General features: G+C 41.3%; 1 protein-coding gene across 1 annotated transcript; it reads left to right on the plus strand.

Moving 5' to 3' along the window:
- Nucleotides 1-5,963: 5,963 nt before the first annotated feature.
- On the plus strand, nucleotides 5,964-13,301 carry LOC131197332 (translational activator of cytochrome c oxidase 1). Its single transcript, XM_058181254.1, has 6 exons — nucleotides 5,964-6,134; nucleotides 7,337-7,573; nucleotides 8,500-8,606; nucleotides 10,577-10,707; nucleotides 10,941-11,118; nucleotides 12,503-13,301. The coding sequence occupies exons 2-6, from the start codon at nucleotides 7,357-7,359 to the stop codon at nucleotides 12,701-12,703; spliced, it is 834 nt and encodes a 277-aa protein (XP_058037237.1). The 5' UTR covers nucleotides 5,964-6,134; nucleotides 7,337-7,356; the 3' UTR covers nucleotides 12,704-13,301.
- Nucleotides 13,302-14,755: the final 1,454 nt, after the last annotated feature.

Here is a 14,755-nt window from a genome sequence, read left to right on the forward strand (position 1 = left end):
TTTTATTGAATAAGCTTTTTAATGGTTATTTTAATATGTATATTAATTGTTTTAAATGAAGGCTGTACACCGCCCTGAGTCCTTCGGGAGAAGGGCGGTATAGAAGTTTGATAAATAAATAAATAAATAAATAAATAAATAAATAAATAAATAAATAAATAAGTACTTTTCTTTGTTTTCAAATGAAGTCAAGGTGTATTCTTTCCTAGATATAATCAGAGGCAGCCTGACACAAAGCCAAATTAAAATTCAGATGGAAAGTCCTTTTTGCGGCTTTAATTACAAAGTTCCATTTTACTTTTATTTTCTTCTATTTATACTTCCACATTCCAATTCAGCCACTGATTTCCAATTAAGAATTTCTTTTAAGCTTTAATAAGTTTTCTTCTTACCTATGCGTTGACAAATCACTTTTCCAGTAAGAATATTCCATTCAATCGCCTCTCCTGCTCCAATCTTTTGGTGTGGCTGCCCCAGCTTGCGTCAGCTCTAATGGCTGTCTTCCCATGCCGCAGAGTCGGAGGCTAATGTCAGCACTCCAGGAAATTTGTCACTTCCCCGTTCGTGCCGATCCATGCCTCCCTTCTTTGCTGTCTCTCCAAGACAGCTATGGTCCATGAAGGACCTCCAAAATGCCTGGAATATCAGCGTTCCTCCGGAGCCCCGGGGAATCACCATCCCGCAGCTGCATTGGCCACGCCTCCTCTCACCAGGAGCAGCCTCTGTTCCCATGGGAAAGAAGGTCACCTAGCCAAAACAATCCTCACTATCTATTTGCTCTTCCTCCCACCTTAAGAATGTGGCGAGCCCGGAAAACCCCCTTACCAAGTAAAGAGAAAGAAAAGGAATAAATGAATATAATAGAGAACTAAATAAAATGGCTATGCATATGTCAAATTCAGGCTCGACACCAGCATTGTTCTAAAGTTCGTTTTAATCATAGTTCATTTAATAACTGTCAGCCCAGATGAACCAGACCAGGAAATCTATTCCACAGGAAGATTAAAAAGGTAAAGGGTAAAGGTAAAGGTTCCCCTCGCACATACGTGCTAGTTGTTGCCGACTCTAGGGGACGGTGCTCATCTCCGTTTCAAAGCCGAAGAACTAGCGCTATCCGAAGACGTCTCCATGGTCATGTGGCCGGCATGACTCAATGCCAAAGGCACATGGAACGCTGTTACCTTCCCACCAAAGGTGGCCCCTATTTTTTCTACTTGCATTTTTATGTGCTTTCAAAACTGCTAGGTTGGCAGAAGCTAGCACTACTTTTTTTGAGATTGGCTACATTATAATAACAGAAAGTTTGGTGGTGCTGTGACCCCCTCACCCTTCCTAATAGTTCAGCAAATTAGGGAGGTGTCTGCCTGAGTCTGATGATGGTCTGAATGTCATCTGACTGTTCCGGCCTTAAAAATGCTTCTACCCTTTTTGCTTATGTATCAGTTCCTGCTTATTTCTATCAGCGTCACCTTCTTTGCTTTCTACAATGTTTCTGTTAGTTGTGTTTGCTCACCAACATCATATTATGAATGAGCTCAATATATGATGGATTTCAATGTTTTTTTCCCCTGTTCATATTTTTGACTTCTAATGGAAACGGCATAGTTACTTGCCACAGTTACTAACTGAAGCTACAATTAGTGGTAGTTGCTTAACAGACAAAGCACTACAAACTGTAACCACACAAATACTTTCCATCTGAACTACATCAATAATTCAGTTACTCCACAGTCTTGTTCAAGCATTAAGAAACACTAGGATAGACTATAATGCATGCTTTTGCATGTATCTTAATCACATAGATTAAGCTCTTTGAACAGTAACTCATCTAATAATAATTTTTGGTCTTATAAACCCCATTACAGTGGTTAATTTATACTTCCTTTTTTACTCAGTTAGGCAACTGCCAGTGTTTACATGTATGTGTTTGTGCATTGTATACGTAGATGGATAGTTTTCCCAGGTCCTTAAATAGCCTATGAAGCAGATTTTTCCATCATGGCAAAGAAGCTGCCTTTTAATAGTAATAATAATAACAACAACAACAACAACAACAGAGTTGGAAGGGACCTTGGAGGTCTTCTAGTCCAACCCCCCTGCCCAGGCAGAAAACCCTACACCATTTCAGACAAATGGTTATCCAACATTTTCTTAAAAATTTCCAGTGTTGGAGCATTTACAACTTTTGAAGTTTCATTTCTACAAGCAATGCTTGGAGCTGCAGGTTCAGATTGGGAATTTCAGAAAGGCGATGTGCATATTATACTCCTGAAAGACACCTGGTTGTCAAGTGGAATCTTGTCCAGGGAGTAGAAAAAGTAGTTGCTGAAAATTATGAGGACTGGAATTTCTGGATTAAGACAGGTTGCATGTGTTAATTAGATTATCAACACTGGATGTCTGTGGCTACAATATATTGTCTTGTTCAACAGATATGTACAATGTATCTGATATTACAGGTAGTCCTTGACTTATTACTGTTCATTTAAAGATTGTTCAAAGTTATTGCTTATTTGTAGCCTATGACTATCATTAAGTGTTGTATCATTAAGTGTTAAATTTGTACCCTATGACTATCATTAAGTGTTGTAAGTGTTGTACCTTGATGAAGGTATCTTTTCTTTTATGTACACTGAGAGCATATGCACCAAGACATATTCCTTGTGTGTCCAATCACACTTGGCCAATAAAAAAAAATTCTATTCTGTTCTATTCTATTCTATTCTAACCTCAGAAAAAGTGATTTAGCAATCTCAATTAGACTTATATATACCGCTTCATAGTGCTTTACAGCCCTCTCGAAGCAATTTATACAATCAGCATATTGCCCCCAACAATCTGGCTCCTCATTTTACCAACCTCAGAAGGATGGAAGGCTGAGTCTAGTGAGAATTGAACTGCTGGCTGCCAACAATTAGCAGAAGTAGCCTGCGATACTGCATTCCAGCCACTGCGCCACCATGGCTCTTTTATGGCCCATCCTTGAAGTTACAACCATTTCATCATCCCTACAATCAAGTAATCACAATTTGGGCCCTTAGCCATGGCTCACAATTACCACTTTTGCAGCATCTTGCAGTCACATGAAGATAATATGCAATCTTCCAAGCCCACTTCCAACAAGCAAAGTCAAAATATAATGTGGTCATTAGGTGAATCTGGGGAAGCCAGATTCACTTAACGACCACATGATTCACTTAAAAATCATATGATTCGGTTAACAACTGCAGTATAATGGTTGTAAAATTGGGTCCAGTCACATGATGATGGTCCACTTACTTAATGACTGCATCACTTAGCAACTGACATTCTGGTCCTAATTGTGGTCATATGTTGAGGACTACCTGCACTTATATATACTGCATTCCTCTCTGATATTGGTGCATGAACCTGAAAATCTGTGTAACACTTTCTACGTCCAATACAACAGACCCACATACAGTTTATATGTAGTGTTTCTCCAGCATAGCTAGCCGGGGAATTCTGCGAGTTGAAGTCCACAGGCTTTAAAGTTCCCAAGGTTGATAAACACTGGTTTATATCACTCCATCAACATCTCTTCTTTTTTTTTCCTGTGACAAAATAACACTGCTTCCTCCCCTCTGGAAAAAAAAAAAATAGTTAATATGGGGACAGGGAAAAAAGCAGAATAATTTGTGAAAAGAGTCCAGGATTTTCAGTTTCAAACTTGTTTGTGGGCTTTTGTGTTGCATCTGGTTATCTTGCTGTCTCCTTCACCTATCTGCAGTACTGCTCTTCCCATCGAACTGAAGAAGCCTCGGGCACAGAGGCTAAATCCAGCAGGTTTTGAGTAGTTTGGAGAACAGGCAAGTGCCACCCTGGCTGGCCCCTGAGTGGGGTGGGAATGGAGTTTTAGCAATATCCTTTGCCTGCCATGCCCACCAAGCCACTGTCAGCATTCCAGAAAACCCTTTCCTGCAGAAAAGACTCCGAGGCAAACATCTTTCAAAGTTCTTTTACTAGCATAGGTAAGCTGGCACAGCTGAATAAACTCCGAATCTGGAGATCCGGGTTTTTCCTCAGTAGTACAAACCCCAGACCACCACCACCCCTTGACTCCTCTGCCAATCACATGCTCCAATCACCAACCGTCCTATCTCGAGGCATCACTCCGACCACTCCTTCTCCAGATGCAGTTTTGGCCTGACCTTGACCGGCAGGAAGAATGTTATTATGTCTAATGGCCCCTTGTACCAACCCCCCCTTCTCCTACTTTCCCACATGGGAGAAAGTGGCAGCATGTGGAAGCCTTCAGCCTAGTATGGCTTCCAAAGCTGACAGCCACACCCACAGAACCAGTAGTAAAAAAATTTGAATTTCATCACTGCTCGGGCAAGAATGGGAAATGTATCCTTGGATATATAAACCCTTAAAAAACACCTTTCTTGTTTCTCTTATGTGGCGTAGCAAGGTTTATTAAGCTCAAATCCAAAAAAAAAATAGCCGGTAGCCAAGTTTAGAGAACAAATTACTTTAGGAATAAGATGAATTCCGGATGTGCAAATGTAATGCTGCTTTTAATTGAGGTAGGGAGTTAAAACAGTTTCTAAAATGTGCTTGACTACTTTGTGGCTCAATATGTTGAATACATTTCACTTATAATGGTTACAGTACTTTAGTATAGTACAGTACTTTACAGTGCAATGTGCTGTGTGAATTAAAGCAACGGAAAGAACTCAGTAAACCATGGTTCAGCTAGCCATAGATTAGCCTATTGCAATTCATGCAGCAACTCCAATAAGTAAAATGTTCTTGTGTCTAGTTGTTCTGGTATGCAGTGCTCTGTAGCATCGTTCTGAGGGTAGGAGTTGAAACAGTTTATTTCCAGGATGTGAGGGATCTATAAATATTTTCACAGCCCTCTTTTTGACTCATGCAATATACAGGTCCTCAGTGGAAGGCAAGTTTCTAGCAATTGTTTTTTCTGCAGTTCTAATTATCCTCTGAAGTCTGTGTCTGTCTTGTTGGATTATGGAACGAAACCAGACAGTTACAGATCGATCGATCTATCTATCTATCTATCTATCTATCTATCTATCTATCTATCTATCTATCTATCTATCTATCTATCCATCCATCCATCCATCCATCCATCTATCTATTCTGCAACCTGTATACCCATGAGTCAAAAAGAGGGCTGTGAAAATATTTACAGACCCCCCACATCATGGACATAAACTGTTTCAACTCCTACCCTCAAAACTATAGAGCACAGCACACCAGAACAACTAGACACAAGAACAGTTTTTTCCCGAACACCATCACTCTGCTAAACAAATAATTCCCTCAACACTGTCAAACTATTTACTAAATCTGCATTAATCTTGTCATCATTCCCATCACCCATCTCCTCCCACTTAGGACTGAAAATTTGCTGCTTGTATCCTTCTGATTTATACTGATATTGATTGTTTCCCGATTGCTTATTTGTCATTGCTTAATGACTATCATTAAGTGTTGTATCTTATGATTCTTGATGAAGGTATCTTTTCTTTTAGGTACACTGAGAACATGTGTACCAAAGACAAATTCCTTGTGTGTCCAATCACACTTGGCCAACAAAAAATTCTATTCTATTCTATTCTATTCTATTCTATTCTATTCTATTCTATCTGAATTGTAATCCAAATCCTCTGATGACAACCGATTACCTATAACCTTCGTATGAGGTTGCCATTTGAGGAGAACTGCCGTGTGGGGCCAGCCTTCTCTTTCCAAGAAAGGTTTTTATTCATTGGAGCAACTAAGCAGACGCCAGTCATTATCATTCCGTCTATTTCAGGGGTCTCCAACCTTGGTCCCTTTAAGACTTGTGGACTTCAACTCCCAGAGTCCCTCAGTCCACAAGTCTTAAAGGGACCAAGGTTGGAGACCCCTAGTCTATTTCCATTACTCGCCTAGTGGTGAAATACTTCTGCGGCGCACATGCGCAGACGTTTCCTTTTCCCTGTGCGGCCCAAGTCCGGAACTGACTTCACCCACCAAGTTCTCCGTTCTCTCTCTTCCTCCCGGTCTTTCTCCTTGTCTCTCGCATCCTTTAAGTTTCAGCACCAGGAAAGCTGCTGGTCTTTGCAAAGCGGCTCAGGGAACCTTTCCAAGCGAAGGACTGGGGAGTGAGTTTCCATTGGAAAAAAATAAAGAGGGGGGAGGGGGAATCTGCACTAGAAAATTGACTTTGCCGGGAAGAAAGAGTTAATTTCAGGCTCCCCCACCCAGGAGGGGCGGAGCTTCGGGTGGAAAGATTCTGCAGAATTCTGGGATTTTATTCCGATTTTATTACTCGTGGGTAGGTAAGGGAGGGTGGGAGCTGATGGAGAGGGCGGCGGAGTAATGGGTTACTTGCAGCAAATGGTGCAAGACCCCCATCCCAACCTTCTCTGACACTTCAGTCTTTCCGCCTACGTTTAGGATCGTAGGTTTAAAACTGTCCTTCCCGACCAATCGGGCATTCTGAAACCAAGGTTAGGGCAGGCAGGCTTATGCCGTTAACCATCATAGAAGGGTAAATGCCGAAACGTGGAGCGTGGCTTGTTTTGTAGACGTACGTGTGAAATAAAGAGCAAAATAACGAATCAATAGCAAGAAGAGTTTCCTTGGAAATATCATCCGTTAAAAAAAAAAAAGGGGGTTGGACCTTATTTTGGTGTTCTTTTGATAGCTGTCCTATTCCTAACACTTTAGACCAGAAGTCTTCAAACTTGGCAGCTTTAAGACTTGTGGACTTCAACTCCCAGAATTCTCCAGCCAGCTATGCTATGCTGGCTGGAGAATTCTGGGAGTTGAAGTCCACAAGTCTTAGAGCTGCCAAGTTTGAAAACCTCTGCTTTAGACATAAGAAATAGATCATTAGGTTTGGTTGTTTTAGGCTTTACTGTTGGGCTTGGGAACTCCAGAATTTACATGTCTGAAATGTTCAGATAAACTGTACATGTGGATTATACTTTTTGGGGAGGGTAGTTGTGATTATCCCACTCTTAACTGAGCTGTTGTTTCTGGGGTGGGTCTGTTTTTGGAAAACTTTTTGGTAAAGGGATTAAAGGGGCAGCATTCCAATCCTGGAGATTTTTGAGTTCTAGTCCTGCTATGAAAATCTGCTAGGTGACTTTGTGCCAGTCATTCTCCCTCAGCAGAAGGAAAAACTGAATAGCAGGCCTCTTCTGAAAATGTCATCAAGACACCTGTGTGGATTTGTTCCTGTGGTCACCAAGAATTAGGATTGATTTAACAGGACACCTTACCATGTTTATATATAGAGATTATATTTTCTATGAAGTTTCTCCATGGTAATTTTCCGTCATATTCGCTTTTGTTCCAGGATCTTTGGCCAATCCAGTCATGTCTCTGGGCTGCATTTACACACGGCTGAGTTCTCTGCTTCGAACATCCCATGTGATGCTTTTCCATCATCCCAGTTGTGCCATCCATGCCTCCAGTGTCACACTTGCTGGACACAACAAATGGTCCAAAGTCAAACATATTAAGGGGCCTAAAGATATTGCACGTGCCTTGGTCTTCCAAAAACTTACCATGATGATTCGTTTTGCTGTGAAGGGTATGGATCCAATATTTCACTGGTTTATTTTAAATAATCAAGGTGAAGACTCCTTAGGACTGCTGTGGCTAAACCACAATATGACATGAAACCATAATGTGGTTGGTTGAATGTTAGCTCAGTGGATTGTGTGAATCCAGCCATTTGTGGTTTGTGATTTACCATATGAAAAAACATATTCCAGGTGATAGCTGTTGGACAAACCTGTCTTACCTAAGTGTGGTTCTTGTTGTGCTAACTTGTCTGAGTGAGGGACTTGCAGAACAGGCAGGATTGTGACATGTATTGCTGATTTCTGGCAAGCAGAAGAATCCTTTCTGCCAAGATTGTTAGGATGAAACAGTGACCGAACAGTTTGGTCTAGTGATCAAGGCACCAGGTTAGAGACTAGGAGACTGTAAGTTCTAGTCCCATCTTAAGACACAAAAGCCAGCTGGGTGACTTTGTGTCAGTCACTTTCTCTTAGTCCAACCCACCTCACAGGGTTGTCGTGGGGAAAATAGGAGGAGAAAGGAATATTGTTTATGTTGGCTGCCTTGACTTATTTATAAAAATAATAAAAATGGAATATAAAAAAAAATGGTGCTATGAAATATATGGCTTCTTATTTGCACTGAATGAGCCCTTCAGAGGGTTTTGCCCAGATTTCATAGAAGTCGTTCTGCATTTAACACTAAACTAAATCCTGAATGTTCTCTCTTTTCCTTAATTACAACTGTTTGAAGAAGCCATGGTGTGCACATTCTTAGTTATTTATGTATAGCTGAACTCAGCACACCTATTTTTATGTACAGCCTTAACTTTCTCTTATCTGCATTGTTGCTTTTCTTGTACTAACTGAACAAAAATCTTATTTCCAGTTCTTTAAAATGCATTGTTGGGCTTCCTAAACAAATGATAATGACCTTTCTGCATTGCCTTTTCAGAAGGAGGATCCAACCCAAATTTTAACAGTAATTTAGCCAACATTATTGAGGTGTGTCGAAGGAAGAATATGCCAAAAGGCTCTATTGAAACAGCCATATCTGGTGCGGTAGGTTTCTGAGTCGTTGGAGGTCTACATAAAGGGATGGCTGTAGCCAAAGATGTACGATACAAGCTAGGGCAATGCCAAAATGATGGGGGTGTCATCCTATTGATAAGCCACATGGCATCATTGTAAAGATAAGAATTATATACTTAGGTCAGGATACAAGACACGATGTGTGTTATTTGCTCCATGATATCACAATAAATGTGCCTTCCCCCACATCCTTCCCTCTGAATGTCCCTGCTCCCTCCTTTGTGAGCCAGCAGTAGTTGCAAAAAAGAGAAACGTCTAGGCAGTCTCGGTAGTCCTCGACTTATGAACACAATTGAGCCCAAAATTTCTGTTGTTATGTGAGACATTTGTTAAGAGACTTTTGCCCCATTTTATGACCTTGCTGCAGTTGTTAAGTGAATCACTGCAGTTGATAAGTTAGTAACATGGTTGTTAAGTGAATCTGGCTTCCCAATTGACTTTGCTTGTTGGAAGGTCACAAAAGGAGATCATATAACCTTGGGACTCTGCAATTGTCATAAAGATGAACCAGTTGCCAAGCATCTGAATTTTGACCACACGATCATAGGGATGCTGCAAAGGACATAGCTGTGAAAAACGGTCATAAATCACCTTTCTCAATGCCATTGTAACTTTGAACTTTCACTAAATGAACTGTTGTGACTATCTGTATTTGGGGGCAAAGCAGTTACTAGGACCAACCAGGTTTTGATCTCTGCTTTGTGATTTTTATTGCTGTTTGGTCTTAAATTGTCCATTCCTTTGTGGAGCTTGTAGAGCAGAAAAGCAACTTAGAAATACCTTTAAGGAATACATTTTTAAGGGAAGCTATAACTGGTCTGGACAATAACAGCATGTGCTTTATTAGGTGTTTTTAGGTTTGGCCATATTACATCATTTGTTGTTTGAGCTGCACTGGCTCCCAGCTTCCTTCCAAGTACAATTCAAAGTGTTGGTATCACCTTTAAAACCCTACATGGAGTAAGACCCAGATATTCACAGGACCACCTCCTCCTGAGAATAGCTGCCTGTCCTACCGTAATCAGATAGGGCAGGCATGTTCCCGATCTTGACATCTAGCAGCACTTCAGAAGGGTACCTTGTACAACATTACAACCAGTAGTGGGTTTCAAATTTTTTTTACTACTGGTTCTGTGGGTGTGACTTGGTGGGCATGATGGGAAGGATACTGTAAAATCTCCATTCCCTCCCCATTTCAGGGGAAGGTTATTGCAAAATCCCCATTTCCTCCCGATCAGCTGGGACTCGGAAGGCAGAGAATAGATGGGGGCAGGGCCAGTCAGAGGTGGTATTTACTGGTTCTCCGAATTACTCAAAATTTTTGCTACCGGTCCTCCAGAACTGTTCAGAACTTGCTGAAACCCACCTCTGACTACAACTGTTTAAAATAGTGTATAAGTTATTCTGTTTTTTACTTTTGTCTTATGTTAAGAGGAATGCCAGGACAATTACACTATATTTGATATATTCATATGTAAACAATAAAAATATATCTAAAAAAGAAGAAGGGTACCTTTTCCATGGTTATCCTACTTTGTGAAACACCCTTCCTCTGGTGATTTGGCAGCCCCCCTCCCTCCTTTTTAGTCTTTTGGAACACCACCAAGAGCTGGCTTGTTATCCAGGTGTCAGAATAGAAGGAGGATATCTAGGGTGGTTGTGGGGCATCCCAAGGAGATGACTTAAGCACTGCATTTTTATTATGGTTTTGTGGTCTACGATTTTGAATTACTGCTTTCATTGTTGTGAGTCTCCCAGAATTGTGTTTAAGATAGGTAGCCACGCAAATCTTTTAAATAAATAAAAAAATGCATTTGGATTCCACTTTTGATAAATTGCTTTAATGGGGCAGCTGAGGACAATATGCTTGATACTTGAAAACTGAAGCGTTGGGGAAGATTATGAGATTTGCTGATGGTTATCATCATTAATTTTGGCAGGACAAAATAAAATCCGTCTATCACCTCTGTGGTGTCCGAGGTCCGGGTGGCTCATCCTTATATGTCGAGATACTGACAGACAACTTAAAGAGGACTTCCAATGAAATCCGACATCTTTTAAACAAAAATGGGTTAGTGCAACCTCAGAAGTGTTGGCTGGCTATTTTGCAAGAGGTAGGAGGGAGGGCATGCAAGTTTACAGGTATTTGCTGAAGAAGATACGGGTGCTTTGTTCCTTTGGAGAAGTAGGTTTTCCTGTAAGTAGTCCTTCCACATGTAGAAGTTGTAGAAGTTCTATAGAAGGCTGTAGAAGTTCTAGCAAGCCACTGCTTAAGTCTTAGGCTGAAGACTTGATTCCTTGCAGGGGGAGTATTACCGAAGGGATTCACAATCATTTTGAAAAAAAGGGGATTGTGACTGTCAGCAAGGAAGACAAATCCGGCAATCCTGTCAGCTTGGATCGGGCATTTGACTTGGCAATTGAAGCCGGAGCTGAAGATGTAGAGGAAGAGGAAGAGGAGGATGAGAAGGTGGTGCTCAGGGTAAGTTGAAAGGGTGGATTTAAATTTAGCAAAGTAAGCAGCACACATTTTCACGAAAGGCCTCTGCAGCTGAGAAACAAGCTCTGGGGGTGCCTCTGACAGCGAAACAGAGGTCTGGGGGTGCCACGCAAGTCAATCCGGAGCTCGTTTCTCGCCTGCAGAGGCCTTTTCTGAAGGCCTCTGATGGTGAAACGGAGGCCGATGGTGCCGTGTGGTGGTGTTAGCAAGTGGCCACAGAAGAAATGGGCCGGCAGTCGCCACACAGACTCCTGCTGGGCAGGGCTGTTGGTGCTGCCACCATGAGGCCTTAGGCTCCCCTCTTTTGGAGGGAAAAAAAAATAAGACCTGGTCTTATTTTTTGGGAAAACACAGTAGTTGATCTTCATCAAGTGCATTCCAAACTCTGCCAGAACTCACTCCTGCTCAGTCTAAACAATACTCTTTTTATACTGGTACATAGGTACAGTATATATGGTATCTGGCCCAATAGCAGTCACTATGAGAGGGATCTTGGAGTCCTAGTGGACAATCATTTAAATATGAGCCAGCAATATGCTTCATCTGCCAAAAAAGCTAACACAGTTCTAGGCTGCATAAACAGGGATAGAATCAAGATCACATGAAGTACCACTTTATAATGGGCCACACTTGGAATACTGCATCCAGTTTTGGTTGCCACGATATAAAAAAAATGTTGAGACTCTAGAAAGAGTGCAGAGAAGAGCAACAAAAATGATTAGGGGACTGGAGGGTAAAATGTAAGAAGAATGGTTGCTAGAACTGGGTATATAGATTAATGAGAAGGACCAGGGGTGATATGATAGTGTTCCAATATCTCAGGGATTGCCACAAAGAAGAGGCAGTCAAACTATTCTCCAAAGCACCTGAGGACATGAAGCAATAGACTGAAACTAATCAAGGAGAGAATCAACTTAGAACTAAGGAGACATTTTCTGACAGTTAGAACAATTAATCAGTGGAACAACTTGCCTGCAGAAGTTGTAAATGCTCCAACACTAGAAGTTTTTAAGATGATGTTGGATAACCATTTGTCTGAAGTGGTGTAGGGTTTCCTGCTTAAGCAGGGGGTTGGACCTCTAAGGTCCCTTCCAACTTGGTTCCGTTCTGTTCCATTGTTTCTAGACACAGAAAAAGTGGTAACAGCAACTCTGATCTAAATATATAAACTTTGCAAATGTTTGACTCCTGAAGATTTTCTTAGTCTCCCAAAGGGTATAAACTGCCCCCCACCCACTGTTGGGAGAACCCTGGTGCATGGTTGTAATTATCTGAACTTTTTAGATTTGATCAAGTGTTATAGGTTTCTAGGCACTGGCTATATAACAATATCTCTTTTCCTTCTTTTGTCTTCTCCACCTCTTAGTTTATTTCTGCTGTGTCCACCTTGCACCAAGTACGTGAAAAACTGGAGTCGCTAGGTCTTTGTTCTTTGTCTGCTGGCCTTGAATTCATCCCAGTTGTTCATGCCCAGCTATCAGACGCAGAGATGGAAGGGGCTATGAAGTTGTCAGAGGCTCTTGAGGACCACGTAGACGTTGTGCGGGTATATAACAACATCGCTTAATTTTACCTCCAGGAGCTACTGAAGTCTTACCAGCTAAATTCTGGTTTTATTTCTCTCTCCCCCCACCTCCCAGTCCAAATCAAGACTATTAATGGTAAATGAGATTTGCTATGTTTCAGACATGCCCGTGTGCCTTTTTGCCCTCCTTTTCAAGTTCCTTGTCGGAAGACAACCCCATGGCATGTACAAAATGGGGTGCTAGAAAAGGGCTTGGGCAAGAAGATAACTTGGACAGTTTCTGCCAGAAATATCTGGGATTGTTTCCTGGCTTCCATCAGACAGGGTTGCTGTCTTATTAGCACCTCAGTATAACCAAACAATAACATCCAAACAGATAATTCCCAAGCCAACAGTGATACGTTAACTGAAAGATCGGTAATCTTAATATAACTGGATACCTTCTTGGTCCATTTTTCCTGAATTGTTGGGAGATAGTTCTGCAAGCTCATGAAAAATCTTAGACACACACACACACACCGCTGGAGAGAAATGCAGTTTTTATGTATGATGGACCCAGTTTGGATATATACTTAGCTCCTTTGACATATCTCTGTGATGGACATTAAAAGCATCCGAATAGCCATTCTGAATCATACTAAAGGATTTGTCCTGGAAAATCATTCAGCAGCAATTCACATCTGTGTTGCTAGGATCAGTTATCACTTTGTTCTTCCCCTTAGATCAAATTGTTCAGAAATACTAATACAGAACTTGTATGAGAAAGCTGGTGTGCAAACAATGTCTATTTACATTGATAATTGTGCATCCACATATATTTTAAAAGCCATTTGGTATGGTTCTATCGAATTTGAGGGAAAAATGTACATATTGTAGTTGTGCGGCTGGCATGTCTCAGATGTGTATAGGTACTCCTCAGCTTATGACCATAATAGGAGCCTGCCATTATGGTAGGTCTTGATGATCATAAAGCAGTTCACCTATGGGACTGACTCCATTTTACCTTTTTTGTGGCACTCGGGTGAATGCTGTGGTTGTAAAATGAACCCATTGTTTGCTATGGGTCTTTTTGCTGAGAGCCAAAAGTAAATAGTTTTTTAGCCAAAAAAAAAGTTGTAAAACATAGGCATATAACAATGGGATATATGCAGGGTGGTTGCTGAGCGCCCAATACAGGTGAAACTCGAAAAATTAGAATATTATGCAAAAGTTCATTTATTTCAGTAATGCAACTTAAAAGGTGAAACTAATATATGAGATAGATTCATTACATGCAAAGTGAGATAGTTCAAGCCTTGATTTGTCATAATTTTGATGATTATGGCTGACAGCTTATAAAAACCTCAAATTTACAATCTCAGAAAATTAGAATATTACATGAAATCAATAAAACAAGGATTGTACATAGAACAATATCGGACCTCGGAAAAGTATAAGCATGCATATGTACTCAGTACTTGGTTTGGGCCCCTTTTGCATCAATTACTGCCTCAATGCGGCATGGCATGGATGCTATCAGCCTGTGGCACTGCTGAGGGATATGGAAGACCAGGATGCTTCAATAGCGGCCTTCAGCTCTTCTGCATTGTTCAGTCTCATGTCTCTCATCTTTCTCTTGGCAATGCCCCATAGATTCTCTATGGGGCTCAGGTCAGGCGAGTTTGCTGGCCAATCAAGCACAGTAATCCCATGGGCATTGAACCAGGTTCTGGTACTTTTGGCAGTGTGGGCAGGTGCCAAGTCCTAGGTAAGTCAGCATCCCCATAAAGCTCATCTGCGGAAGGAAGCATGAAGTGCTCCAAAATCTCCTGGTAGACGGCTGCGTTGATCCTGGACTTAATGAAGCACAATGGACCAACACCAGCAGATGACATGGCTCCCCAAATCAACACTATGGAAATTTCACTCTGGACTTCAAGCATCTTGCAGCGTGTGCCTCTCCATTCTTCCTCCAGACTCTGGGTCCTTGGTTTCCAAATGAGATGCAAAAGTTGCTCTCATCAGAAAAGAGGACTTTGGACCACTGAGCAACAGACCAGTTCTTTTTTTCTTTAGCCCAGGTAAGATGCTTCTGACGTTGTTTGTTGTTCAGGA

Source organism: Ahaetulla prasina, chromosome 4 (assembly GCF_028640845.1).
Source record: "Ahaetulla prasina isolate Xishuangbanna chromosome 4, ASM2864084v1, whole genome shotgun sequence".
In the NCBI taxonomy this organism is placed as follows: Eukaryota; Metazoa; Chordata; class Lepidosauria; order Squamata; family Colubridae; genus Ahaetulla; species Ahaetulla prasina.

Excerpts from the sequence above, each read along its gene's own strand:
- LOC131197332 (XM_058181254.1), top strand. The coding sequence starts at position 7,357 with ATGTCTCTGGGCTGCATTTACACACGGCTGAGTTCTCTGCTTCGAACA. Across the intron at positions 8,607-10,576 it reads AAACAGCCATATCTGGTGCG|GACAAAATAAAATCCGTCTA; the intron begins GTAGGTTTCTGA and ends TAATTTTGGCAG. Across the intron at positions 10,708-10,940 it reads CATCTTTTAAACAAAAATGG|GGGGAGTATTACCGAAGGGA; the intron begins GTTAGTGCAACC and ends GATTCCTTGCAG.